This window comes from Delphinus delphis, chromosome 15 (assembly GCF_949987515.2).
Source record: "Delphinus delphis chromosome 15, mDelDel1.2, whole genome shotgun sequence".
NCBI lineage: Eukaryota > Metazoa > Chordata > Mammalia > Artiodactyla > Delphinidae > Delphinus > Delphinus delphis.
In genome coordinates this window covers 21,364,403-21,377,926 of record NC_082697.1, presented here as the reverse complement: position 1 = coordinate 21,377,926, position 13,524 = coordinate 21,364,403, and the positions used below count along the sequence as shown (strand labels likewise).

The window sequence follows — 13,524 nt, the reverse complement described above, 5'->3', positions numbered from 1 at the left end:
TAGAGCCCGTAAGCCACAACTACTGAGCCCGCGGGCCCCAGCTACTGAAGCCCACGCGCCTGACGCCCGTGCTCCACAGGAGAAGCCACCGCAATGAGAAACCCGCGCACCGCAACAAAGAGTAGACCCCGCTCACCACAACTAGAGAAAGCCTGTGTGCAGCAACGAAGACCCAACACAGCCAAAAACAAATAAATAAATTTATCAAAAAAAAAAAAAAAATGGGTGTCGGGGTTAACGCTGTCCTCCTCCGTGGTGCTGAAACAGCGGCGGACACGGCCGTCGGGAATGATGCCTGGCAAAGCACAAGGGATGAGAGCAGGAGGGACCCTGTCCGGGAATCAGGGACTTAGCCCCAGACTCGCTGTGGGGCCTCAGATAAGCTACTTCTCTGATTTAATGTGCTTAATCTTCTTTTAAATGGGGCCACAGTAGGTCCGCCTTGTGTCTGTACTGAAGGTCTGTCCCAGCTGCCCCAGTTAAGCAGTTGGAGAAGGAATTGGAGTATCTCGTTGCATAATAAGGAGAAGGAATCGGAGTATCTCGTTGCATTCCTGCTCTTGGGAATGAAAATGGCTTCATTCACTACCACCTCCTTCCCCCTCACCACCCGCCCAACATTCCACTATGCCCACCTGTCCGAGGAAGGGAGCCCTACAGTCCAGAAGGGGGCGATCCAATCCACTGTGCAGGGCCCAGCATCTCTAAGCTAGAAGAAGACCCAGCAACTAGCCTGCCTTACGCCCACTATTACAGACGCGAAAACTGAGTCCCAGAGAGGGGAACAACAACAGTAATAACTATTGAGCTCCTACCACGAAGGCGGCATTATGCTTAGCGCTTTACACACATGATTTTGTAAATCCTCACCAGGATCCCTGAAGGCAGCTATTATTCCCACTTCTCAGTTGAAGACCTTGAAGCTCAGACAGGGGTAGACACCCGGACACGATCACACTGGGAGCCAAAGGCAGGCAGGTCTAACCAGGTCTAACCAGGTCTCCTGTGCCTCAGCCCAGGTTCCCATCCTACCTCAACCTCACCTCCACCCCACCCCCACGTGCCTCCCTGACCCTGGCACCGCCCTGCTAGCAAAGTTGAGGAGACCCTCCTGAGCGCGCTGGGCCTGGCGGCTGGTCGACTGGTTTTTCCCCTTTTCCCGATGGAGAGTATTTCTGTTTCTGAAGCCAGCGGTGTTATGCTTTGCAGGAACCGGGTCCCTGGGGTGGCTTCCTCCACCCCATCTCGCCCCCGCCTGCTCTCTCCAGCCGGGGAAGTTGCGGGTACCGCTTTAAAAATCCCAGCCTGGGCAAAACTTTGATGATAAATCAAGCGACAGATCCCTCCGCCGCCGCCTCCTCTGGGCGGGCGGGAGGGAGTGGGAGGGAGGGGGTGCGGCGGCAGCGGCACCGAGCGGAGTGGCCTTCCGCGGAAGGGAAGAGTCCCGCAGTCGGAGACGGCCGGCAGGGCGTGCGCTTGCCAACCGCAGCCGGGGCTGGGCCGGAGCCGGCCGAGGACTGGAGCCGGGGCCAGACCGGGTTCAGCGGGCGAGGGGCAGCAGCCGCAGCGGGGCAACCAGGCCGCACCGGGCAGGGGACGGCGGGCGTGGTGTCTGCGGTCTCCTGAGCCCCGATGTGAGGCGGCGGCGCCCCCGGCCCGAGCGCGCACCATGGGGGCCCTGCTCGGCGTGGCGCTGGGCGCCCTCCACTACCTGGCACTTTTCCTGCAACTCGGCGGCGCCACGCGGCCCGCCGGCCACGCGCCCTGGGACAACCACATCTCCGGCCACGGTGAGTTGGGTCGCCGCCCTCGCGGACTTCCACGCCAAACCCCACCCTGGGCCGCGCGTCTCCAACTTGGCCGTCCCCGGGCTCGAACCCGTGCTGCCGGTGGCGGGAGTCCCGGGGCGCCTCCTGCCGGGTCTATGGACCGGCCCTGGCTCCCTGGCCACCCCTGCGGAGGAGGGGGCACCCCCTATGCCCCTCTCGCGGAGGGCTCTCTCCAACCCCCCCACCCCCCCCAACTCCCTGCGATACACACACCTCCATGACCACACACATATTCACAGCCATGGACACACAGCCACACTCACTGCTTTCTCACACTCACAACTCCTTCCCTCACACATCTCCAGACACCATCTCAGATCCCCCTTCTCACTCATATGCTCACTACACACACAGCAGGCACTAGGGCTGGAGCACTCAGACCCTGCCAGCTGGCACCCAAGCGCACAACTCCTGCCTGCCCGCCTGCCTGCAGACACACTGGCATATACAAACACTTTGTGAACACACTCTGCTCACCCACCACTCTCCGCCCATCTGCCTTTCCCCTTTGTGGGTTTAACCCCACAGCTGTCCTTGTCCCTTCCCTCTCCACACCTCCCCCACTGGAAAGGTCCTGGGGGACAGAAGACCCCACCACTTGAGAACTGGTAGCCTGGGCTGCAGCCACCCCTGTCAGGTGGGTGGCATCTTGGGGACGAAGGCTTGGTGGGAGCCCCTCGAAGACATTGGAATAGTTGGCATTGTTGCTTCCAGCCAGAGGCATGGAAGGGGAAGAGGGAAGCCAGGAGCTTTTGTCTGCCCCTGGGGAGGCGGGGGGACAGGAAGCCCCTGCCATCCCTCAATAGGGTACCCACCCGTCCTCATCTTTGACCCTAGAGGACTGAAAAGTGGGAAATCTCAACTCAGCCACTGTGAGAGCCAGGGAGCAAGAGAACATTCCCAGCACTGGTTGCCTGAGTGTCAGAAGCTCCTTCTAGCCCCGGAGGAGCCCAAGTTGGCAGTAGAGTTGGATTGTCTGAAGCTGGCAGCTCTGGGGGCGCCCCTTGCCCCCATGAGCCAGGCTCCTTCCGGTATGGGGACCAGGGCATAGATGAAAATGGAGACGCTTTGTCCATCCATCTCTTCCCTGCAAAGGCTTCCAATCTGGTAGGAGAGGCTGCAGCACCAATGTTGGGCACTGTATGCCCAGGGCTGGGGAGAGGTTTGCACAAATGGCAGAGAACTGGGTGATTTATTCTGATGGAAAAGAGTGAGGGCCGTGGTAGTAGGTAATCAGAGAAGGCTGCTGGGGCATGATGCATGAGTGGAATTGCTTTGGAAAGTAGGGGGCGCTTCCAAAGCCCTTCTCAGGGACTCTGCTTTTGGGAACCATGACTCCCTGCACCCTTCCTCCTTACCATGTTAAATAGAAACCGCTCTGTGTACCATTTACGTACCCTTCTTATCCTTCATCTAATTTCTACTGACCTGGCTGCAGTGGTGGTAAATAGGGGAAGGCTTATTTTGATCCTTAGTTTACAGATGGAAAAATCAAGGCTCAGAGAGGTAAAGGGACTCGCCCAAGGTCACACAGTGAGTGAGTGGTTGAGCTGAGACTGGCCCCAGGGTCTGTTGGGCAAAGACACTGCTTTTTCCAGGACATTCATCTCCCTGTCAGATTCCCTCCCATTCAAGGGAGACTGGGAATTCCTCCTTCCGCTCCCCTTCTGGCTCCGCTCAGTTCGCTCAGTTCCTTGGCACAGTTGGAACTTACACTAGGAGGGTTTTCCACGGAAGGGCTTTCCTGAGTTTGCGGTCCCGAGACATACAAGGACTGGGGCTCTGAGGTTTACCATCATCCTGTCCCTGGATCACCAGACCCCTAGGATCTGGGTGCCACTCTGTCATTCCTGAGGCCCCAAGGTGACCCCCCCATAGGAAAGCAGGGTTTGCCCTTTGTGTGGCAGTCTCTGCCTGCCCCCTGGTGCCAGGCGTGCTTAGGGCACAGCTCTGCCCCACTAGCTGTAACGTCCCTGCTGAACCCTGGGGAGGGCCAGCGGAGGCCCAGAGGAGGGGTTGGATGTCAAGGACACAGCACTGGCTGCGGGGGAACCTGGCTTCTCTTAGTGACCCGCCATGCAGTTCTGGGCCAGCGAGTCACCCCTCTAGGGCTCGTTCTGTCCCCCAAGAAGCGAGGAGGCCAGGCTGCTCTGCAGGGGCCAGACTGCCATCTCCCAACACTGCCAGGTTCAAAGTCACCAAGTAGTAGATGCCGAGGAGCCCCCGTGCTGCCCCTTTGCCAAACGCCCGAAACCACGGGAAGGGTTTGGAGCCACTCACTTAATCACAAAAAGAAACTGTTATTAATGATAGTGAGACACGGCGGAGAAGTGGGTCATGTCTAATAGCCGTTTGCGTTCAGAAGGAGAATACCAATTTAATAAAAGCTACGTGTGCCGAAAAAGCCCAGAAATTGCTGTTTAGCAGATTGGAGCCTGATCATTTCATTATTCCTGGGCTCCGCGTGTCCTCAGCTGATTCAGGAAACGTGGCTGGGTTAGGCAGGTGTCTCTGCGTCTCGGGTAGGGGTAGGAGGCTGGCAGCGGGGGTCCCGGGGAGGAGTCCATTGACCCCAGCCGCCTGGTAGCTGCTCGCCTCTCCAGCTCGGTCCCAGCCCAGCCGCCAGGCTAACGCCTTCCGCCTGCTTGCCCCGGGGCTTGTCACAGGGAAAGTCCGGGGTCAGATGGGTCCGCAAGGACATCTATCTCGCTTCCCCTCTCCCTGCTACCTCCACTCAGTCCGCTTCGCAGAGGGCTTTTTAAAGGCATGAGGAGTGAATGGGGAGTGAGTGGTACCTGCCTCTTAGGGAGCCCTCAGGGAAGTGGGAAGCGGGGGTGGGGGTGGGGGTGGTCAGTGTCTATGCCCAGTAGGTATTCAATTAATGGCAGCTACTTTGAATTTTCCTCATCAGACAGGGTTAGCTCATTGCCATGAGCACAGCGGGTGGGAGGAAAGGGAGCTGACATTTATGAACTGCCTACTGTGTGCCGGGTGCTACCAAACCCCTTGCCAGCGTTAACTCACTAAGGCTGACATTATTCGTGCAAGGCTGGTGCTGGACATATGAGGAAACAGGTTAGAGAGGGCCAGTGACTTGCCCAAGGTCACTGAGTCTGCACAGAGAGCTGGGGAGCTGTGCCTACACTGAAGGTGTGTCTGGCAGTTCTGCTCTGGGCCTGCCTCCTCCGGGACAGCCTTGAGGCAGGCTTGGCCAGTTGTGTGATGGGTCTCCTTCCTCTGCCCAGCTCTGCCCAAGGGACTCCCTTCCACTTCCCCAGAGAACTGGTAAGGCAGTGGGTTCCACCAGGAGGAGCCAGTAGCTCAGAAAGGCGATGGGATCTTGCTGAGGCCACATGCAAGTTAGAAGCAGGAAGCTGGATTAGCCGCCTTCTCCAGGACTCTCTAGATCTTGTCCACGGCAGGCAGGATCTTGTCTTCTTTTTTTCTGGCCACATTGCACGGCATGTGGGGTCTTACTTTCCCCAGACCAGGGATCAAACCCATGCTCCCCTGTGGTGGAAGCTCCGAGTCTTAACCACTGGACTGCCAGGGAAGTCCCCGGAAGGCAGGATCTTTATGAAGATCTCTGTGCACCTCTTGCATTGCAATCACCCAGGGAGTTTGTTAAAATGCAGATCCTGGGGTCCTCCCCAGACCCATTGGCCAAAATGATTGTTGATGGGACCCTGGAATTTGCATTTTAATAAGCTCCCGAGATGATTACCAAGCAGCCTGGAGTCTGGGAGCCACTGCCTTAAGTATTCACTCAAACCTGATGAGACATGTAGGGATGGGAAATTGTCTGGTGCCAGGGGCTGCTGGATTGGTCTGGTTTTGCAAGGGAGGAAGAAGTCCAGGCTGGAGCAGGTATGTGGACCCTCAGAGGAGCCCCAGGAAGCCTTACACTGCAGCAAACATGCATCCTCCTGCCCCTGCCCTGACACACACAGACACACACACACAGACACACACACACAGACACACACACACACACACACACACAGACACACACACACACACACCCCCTAAGCCAGCACCTTCAATTATTAATACACCCTGCAGCAGACAAAGATCCTGGTTTGGCCTGGCGCTTTGTCCATTGAGTGATTCACTGTCCTGAGGTTTTCTCTGTTGCCAGGAGGGAGCAGCGGGGCGCTGGGGGAGGGGGCGGGGGCCGCCGGGCCATTTGGCAAACAGCCTGTGCACTGAAAAATGACTCTGGCTTTCTCGCATTCCTCAACGAACTATAGGTATCTCCCCATCAGTAAGCTGGCTAGTTTGGTGGCTGGGAGATGGAGAAAACTGAGTGCTGTCTTCTGAAGGTTATGATGTTAAAAATGTGTTCGCCGTTGTCGCCGGTGTTGGTGATTATTCTATCAATTACGCCCGTAAACACTCCGCCTTGGGCTGAGGGTTTCCCGGCCTCCGGGAGGGAATTGACCCTCGCAAGCGGTTTTCCCCAAGTCCTTCACACCAATTGCTTTTGACACTTTGCCTATCGGCGGCTCCCTCAGCCTTTTCCCCAAGTAAGGGGAGCCACAGGCAGCCGGCAGGACGGGGGAATTTGGCTCGCTGCCACCCTGACAGCAGGGGTGTTGGGGAAAGTCTCCTGTTGACAAACAAGTGGGCAGGATCGGGGGTGCCAGGAGAGTGGTCCCTTCCCACCCACCAGCCACCGAGGCAGAAGATAGAGCGCTTGGAATGAATCACTAAGGCTCAGGCCAAGCCAGCAGGACCTCTGGGACCATCTCCTTCTACCCATCTAACAGAGGGGAAGACCAAGGCCACGGGCAAGAGAGCGTGTGCCCAGATTGCATGGGAGGTTAGTGCTTGGCTTTTGGGATCACCTGACCCAACTCGATACAAAGAGAGTGAAAATTATACGCAAGCAAATGTTTATTGTCATGCCAGGGCCGTAAATGGCATTGTCTCATTTGATCCTCGTAAGAACCCTAAGGGGAGGGGACTTTCCCTGGCCCGATGTTTTCATGAGGAAACTGAGACGTGGTGAGGTTAAAGGCTTGCCCAAGGTCACGCACCTAGCAAGTGTTGGAGCCCAGAGCGGAGCCCGGAATGTGGCTCCAGGGCCCACGCTCACAGTGCTGTTGTGTCCCAGAGAGGACGAGGGAGAGGCCCAAGGTCACGAGACTTCCTGTGGTGGAAGGAGTGAGCATGGTGACCTCCACATTCCATGCCCCAGCTGTGCAGCAGAGGACATGGCAACCTCCAGACCAGGACCCTGCCTCAGTGACTTTCCAGCTTCTGTTGGAGGTTGAGAAAATCATATGCGTAAGGAGAGGAAGTACGTGGTGTGAACAGTGATGCTGGCACCCACGTGAGGGGCAGGTGTCAGAAAGAGGGGAAAGGGGACATGAAGCAACCCCACCTCCTGGTGCTTGGCCATGACCTTGGACTTCAGGGACTGAACCGGCTGTTGAGGGGGTCGTGGGAAGAGTCTCTCGGCCCCGAAGGGGATTTGGGGCCAGCTGGCTATACAGTGGCCAGCATCCGGCCACTCTCACCACTCCCATTGTAATGACCGGGGGTACAGGTCAGATTCCCTTGTGTCCTGGTACCCTCCACAATGCCCAGCCTAGGGAGGTGGCAGGGAATGACTGAATGGGTGGCAGGGAGGATAAGGCAGAGGTCTAAGGTCTGAAGTTCTTCAACTTTTGCTCATTCCAAGTCAGTATTGTTTTAAACATTCACGTAATTTTAATTTCATTAGAAAGCCATGTTATTAGTAGAAAAATCACAAAACTGGAACCCCTCCTCATCCTTACTGACCACAAGCACATCTGGGGTGGGTAAGGCTGATTTCATCTTGCAGTGGGTGGACTCAGACTCAGTCCCTTGGGGTGCATATGAGATGCTGCAGCCTTGAGGGTAATGGGGTCCCAGGATGTATCTTCTTCTCCCAGACCCCAGTGAGATTCTTCCAACAGGAAAAGGGGCAGTGGTCTCACTGGGGGAATAGATCCGCTCCTTTCCCAGCTGGTGACCCCGGGATCCCTCTGGTACGTGCTGCTGTGGAGAAGGGAAGTGGGGATGGGGGGGCAGAGGGGCTGCTCCTCCTCCGGGTCCCCCTGCCCACCGCTGTGTCCCCTCCCCTTTCTTGAAGCCAGCAGAGGACTCAGCTCCACCATACCGAGTTGAAACCCTTCTTTAAGAAGCCCCCAGGGCTTCCCTGGTGGCGCAGCGGTTGGGAGTCCGCCTGCCGATGCAGGGGACACGGGTTCGTGCCCCGGTCCGGGAAGATCCCACATGCCGTGGAGCGGCTGGGCCCGTGAGCCATGGCCGCCGAGCCTGCGCGTCCGGAGCCTGTGCTTTGCAACGGGAGAGGCCACGACGGTGAGAGGTCCGCATACCACAAAAAAAAACAAACACATAGTGGGTTAGTTTATAGAAAAACACAAACGACATACTAGTACGGGTGGTACCCAGGCCCATCTGTGTGCGGGGATGACTGGACTTGGGGGCTGCTGGCCTACAGGCCAGCCCCTCCCATCTCATACTCCGTACTCCTCATACTGGGAACTGCTGGCCTCACAGGGGCTGCTGCCATTTATTGGAAGCTTGATCATTCCTTCCTTCCTTCATTCCTTCAACGAATATCAGTTGAGAACCTGCCATGGACCAGGCTCTTTTAGCCACTGGGGACATATCAGTGAAGAAGACAGTTAAGGCTCTTGCTCAGACAACTAAACTTATAAGATAGATATAAGTATAAATTGTGATGAGTTAAGAAGCAGGGATGATGTTCAGCCTGGAGAAGGGCGCTCACTCCTGGAGCAGTTAAGGTACCCAGTGGTGAGCTCCCCATCACAGAAGGTATGTAAGCTGGACCAGTCATTAGCTGGGGATGTCACGGGGGGATTCCTGCCTTCTTTCCCAAAGGAGCAAAGACTGGTGAAGTGGGCAGAGAAGGCAGAATACAGTGGGCGGTTAATAAGGATGTTTTACCCAGCAGTTTAGTGGTGGGGCTGGGACAAGGGTTTAGGTGGGCGGAGCTCTGGACTCCGGGGATGCCTGGTCCCACACAGGGAACGGACGTGGTGGGAGTGGGGCCTTCGCTGCTCCCCATGTTGAGGGGTGGGGATAGCGACTCCTTTGTCATTTCAGCCCCCAGTTAAAGTGCCAGAATTGGGGCGGGGAATGGGACCTGGGTTTTTATCCACCCTCCCACTGTCTCCACCTTCTGGGTGGCTTGGCACGTCCCTGCCCCTCTCAGTTTCCCCACCTGAACAGTGCCGAGTTCTCCTAAGCTCTAAGCATCTAGAATACCTCCATCTGTATCCTCCCAAGCGCTATTCTTTGTCCTCCAATCAACAGGTGAGGATGGAGCCGACGGTGGCGTGGGATTCCGTCCAGCACATGGTGCTTAGCTCTCAGTGGCCTTGCGGGCTATGAACCAAAACACCAGCCAGCACTCATGGGGGATTTTCTCTGTGCCTGCCACTTCCCCTCCTCCTCTCGTCTAATCCTCACCCGGCCTGTGAGGAGGGCGCTCCCATTTTACAGATGAGGACGTTGAGGCTTGGGGGGTGATGCGATTTGCCTGAGGACACACAGATGTGGGATGGCAGAGCCAGGCCTGAGCCCAGCTTGTGGCTCTTCACCCGCTCATCTGTCCTTTCCCGGCTGCCAAACCGCATGGGCTTGTGGGCAGGTGCTTTGTTCCACAGCGGCGCCCTGGATGCGTCAGATTCTCTCAGGGTCCGTGATGCCAGAATGCTGAGAAGGCCTGGGTCTGGATGAAAGAGCCCAGGGCTGAGAGTCCAAGCTCCTGGATCCAAGTCCAGCATCGTCAGTGGGGAGCAGCGGGGGTGTGGGCGCGCCTGCCCGAGTGTTCTACTGGGGGCTGCTGTTTTTGTCTGAGCCCGAGTCTGGAGTGAATGTTCGGGTAGGGTATTTGCTCACGTGCAGTTGGAGGAGCTGTGGCAGTGGGGGAAGGGGCCTGGGAGGTCCTTTAGCGGGCTGGCCTAAGGGGCCAGGCGGGTGCCCTCTGCCTTTGCGTCAGTACCAGCCTCCCCCTCCAAGCTGGTGCCCTTGGGATGCGAGGCGTGGAGGCTCTGGGAGCATCTGGAAGGTTAGAGCTGGAGCCGGGAGGGGGGCCTCGCTCAGAGCCATCAATTAGGGGGGCTGGCATTGCCCATCGGTGGCACATGCTCGCCTTCCCCTCTTCCTCCAGCTCTCTCTCCGTGGGTTTCTCTCTCTTTCTCTCTCTTTCGATCTCTATCTCTGTTGTTCAGTCTCTCTCCATCTTTCTTTGTCCCTTTCCCTGTGTCTGCTCTATCCCTCTCCCTCCCTCTTCTCATCTCTCCCACCTTGGTCCTCCCTTTCCCTCTCTCTCTGTAGACACACACACACACACACACACACACACACGTACGCTCCTCTCTTCAGGGGGCGTCTCAGGATTACACATACACAGACTCTGCATGACACCCACACCGAGCAGGCACCCAAGAAATGTTGGTTGAATGAATGAAGCGAACAAATGAGTGAATGACCGCGTGGGGAAGCTACAAGGGACGCTGGACATTGTCTAGACCAGTGGTTCCTAATTTTTTTGGAGGTCGTGATCCTCCTGAGAGCTGGAATGTTGATGAAAACTGGATTGTTTCCTCAGAAAAATGCCACATGGTTTTGTCCAGCATCAGAGGGTTTGTTGAGGCCCCCAGAGCCCACCTGTGGTCCTCCAGGGAAGCCTTCATTTCACTGGGGAGGTAACTGAGGTCCAGACAGGAGCCAGGGCTGGCCCTAGGACACAGGGCCGGTGTGCAGCAGAGCCAGGCTCTGGCGTCCTGCCCCCCACTCCCCCACACAGTGCTCTCTCGTGACCCGGAAGAAGCTTCATTCACTTTCCTGGCAAGTCCTTGGTGAGTGTCTTCAGGGGGTGAGTACTGGGAGAGATAATGGAGGACAGTCAGCCAGAGGTGGGAGCCCAGGAAACAGGGCAGGTGAGCCATTGGAGGGAGGTCTCTGGAGGTTTCCAGCGAGAGTGGTTGCTGTGTCCTGGTGCAGTCAGGGACGACTTCCTGGGGGAGGCAGACTCCTTTTCTGCCTGTATCCAGGGACCATCAGGGCTGAGAGGAGACTGGTGGTCAGTAGGGAGCCTTGCCTGGCTGCCTGCGTCTGGGAGGGGCTTCATGTGGAGAGTCGTGTGTGCATATCCGGAAAAGCAGGCTGCAGCTGGAGGTACTGAGAACAGGCTGGGAAGCTTGGTTTTGATTCCCGGGGCAGGGGCAGCCCTGGAGGGTTTCTGAGTGGGGAAGGCACAGAGCGTGGCTGGCGTTTGGGTGGGGATGGCCCTGTGAGTTGAAATGGGGGCTCAAACAGGCCTTGGAGGCTGGAGGGGCTCGCGGAGGAGGAGAGGCTCTTTGCCGGGGGCTGGGGGGCTGAGTTTCTGGGCTCATAGGATGATGGGGCTGGTCCAGGTGTCCAGGGAATGATGGGAACGTGGGCTCGAAAGGAGATGGAAGCCCGTGTGCGCGCGCGCGTGTGTGTGTGTGTGTGTGTGTGTGTGTGTGTGTGTGTGTGAAGGCACACTCGCTTCCTTTCTTGAACACCCGAGTTCCTCCCTCCTCAGAGCCTGCTCCCGAACCATTTTCTCCCCTTGGCAGCTCTCTTCCTGCCTCTCCTGCATTCTGGTTCTCTGCTTTCTGTACGTCCTCAGAGAGGCCCGCGACCTCCTGTCAGAAGCTCGTCATGGTCACCCCAGCAGGCACCCCAGGCACCCATCAACATGCCCATCTTGACCAGGAGGAAACTGGGGCTTAGGGAGGTGTCTGGGGCCCCCCACCTAGTTCAAAGCCAGGGAGCAGAGCCCAAACTTTGTTTTCCCCCAGCCTGGCATGTTAAGGGTGTCTCTGGGGTTGGGGGGGTCTTAACTGAACCCCCCTTTCTTGGAAACCTCGGGCTTGGTTCCCGGCTGAGGGCGGGGAAGGCGAGAGCAGACGGCAGGGTGTCTGTTTTGCTTTGTGAGGTTTTAAAAAAATCGTTTCCGACCTTCAAGGCGGCAGCAATTACGGCTGGCTCGCTGGGGAGCTGTTGGCTGCCTGTCAGCGGCCCCAGGAAAGGGTCCCTAATGGAGGCCCGGCAGCCAGAGCACATGGTAGTGGAAATAGCGCTCAAAACAAAGCCACACTAATGGTCTCGGGCAGGCAGAGGAGAGGGAGGGGGAGGGCAGGCTGGCTGACAGCTGACAGGAGGGCCTGGGGGGGCAGGGGCCCTGAGACTCACCAGCTGGTCTCCTTATGCCCCCCAGAGACCCCCAGCAGCGGTCACTGAACTCCAGCTAGGTGCTGGGTGCCCCAAGCCCCATCCCAGCTCTGCTGCTTTCTGTCAAGTCCCCTTCCAGGCAGAGGGAACAGTAAGTTCAAAGGCCCTGGGGTAGGGCAGAACCCCTTCAACTAGGGCTTGTTTGGTTCTAGAATAGTCCTTGTGTTTAAAAGGCCAGGTCAGGCTAGTCTTCTAGGTGAGGAAAAGGGAGGTGGGAGCCTTGGGGAGGCAGGAGGTGGACCAAGACCGCCTGAGAGAGGAATAGCAGCCTGGTCATTGCCGTCATGATAATACTCCATGGTGTGTATGACCCTGTTGAGTGCCCACAATGCCCATTCTACAGATGAGGAAGCTGGTGCTCAGAGATTTGCCTACCTCGAGGAAGTGCAGTCGGGGTTCAAAGCCAGGTCAGCGTGACTCCAGAGCCCACATGTTTACAGCTGCATTCTTGGATTTCTCAAACACAGTTGGACAGGAGTAGGAGGGGCTGGGACGGGGGCAGGAACGAGGTCCCAAGCGGGGCCAGGTGTAACCCAGGCCAGGCCCTGGCGGGGAGGGTGTGGAGGAGGGGCAGCATGGCCGCTCTGCCCTCTGCCCCGCCTGCTGGGCACCCTGAGAAGCTCTGCTCTGGGGGAAGCACCCCTGGGGGCTGCCTCGGTTTCACCTCTCCGCTTGGTCTCTGCACCTGGCTTTCAGATGCCCTTGTCTCTGCCTCTCCCCTTCTGCTCTGTTCTGCATGGCCCTGGCCTCCCTGGCTCCACACTCAGTGCCTCCAGACATTGCTTGCTTTTCTCTCCTCTTCTCAGTGGATCTGGGGATGCTCCTTTCTGGGGTTCTGGGGTAACCACTCATACTATGGCTGATGCAATCTCCCTGTGCTTCCTCCATTTGCCCCCTCTCTGCCTGTGACAGGCATTAGGGATGGGTACACGCCTGGGCTTTGAGATCAGACACTGTTGGGCTCAAGTTCTGGCCCCCACTCAACCTCTCAGAGCCTCACTAGCCATCGGTGCAGTGGGCTTACCCCACTGGCTTCACAGGATGTACAGGTGAGGATGAAAAGAAATGGTACCTGCACAGACATCAGGATGCCTACTTGCATTCTCCCGTCCCTGGCTGCCCCACCCTGTCCCCGCCTCCCTGCACAGTCCCACACTTGCCTTTCTCCCTCCCAAACCCTTTCATCCCCTGTGGCCCAGATGTGTGGGAAGAGGCGGCAGGAATTCCACTGGGGAAACCTGCTCAACTCCCGCAATCCTGCAAGTGCCAGAATAGTTTCACTCTCCTTAAATCTCCCTAGATTTGTAATTCCACTGCTGTCTCCTTCAATGTGCGCTGGTGGCCTTGGGAGGCACTCTGCCCGTGGCCTTAGGTGCCAGCACTGCCCACCTGGCTGTGTTGGGGCTGCCTG

At 57.4% G+C, this 13,524-nt stretch overlaps 1 protein-coding gene across 1 annotated transcript in view; it reads left to right on the top strand.

Annotated features, from left to right (window-relative positions):
- Positions 1-1,540: 1,540 nt before the first annotated feature.
- The window catches only part of VSTM2L (V-set and transmembrane domain containing 2 like), a 36,344-nt gene continuing 24,360 nt past the window's right edge, over positions 1,541-13,524 (top strand). Inside the window, exon 1 of the mRNA XM_060030808.1 lies at positions 1,541-1,790. Within this exon, the coding sequence (XP_059886791.1) occupies positions 1,670-1,790 (121 nt within the window). The 5' untranslated portion in view covers positions 1,541-1,669. The remainder of the gene's footprint in view (positions 1,791-13,524) is intronic.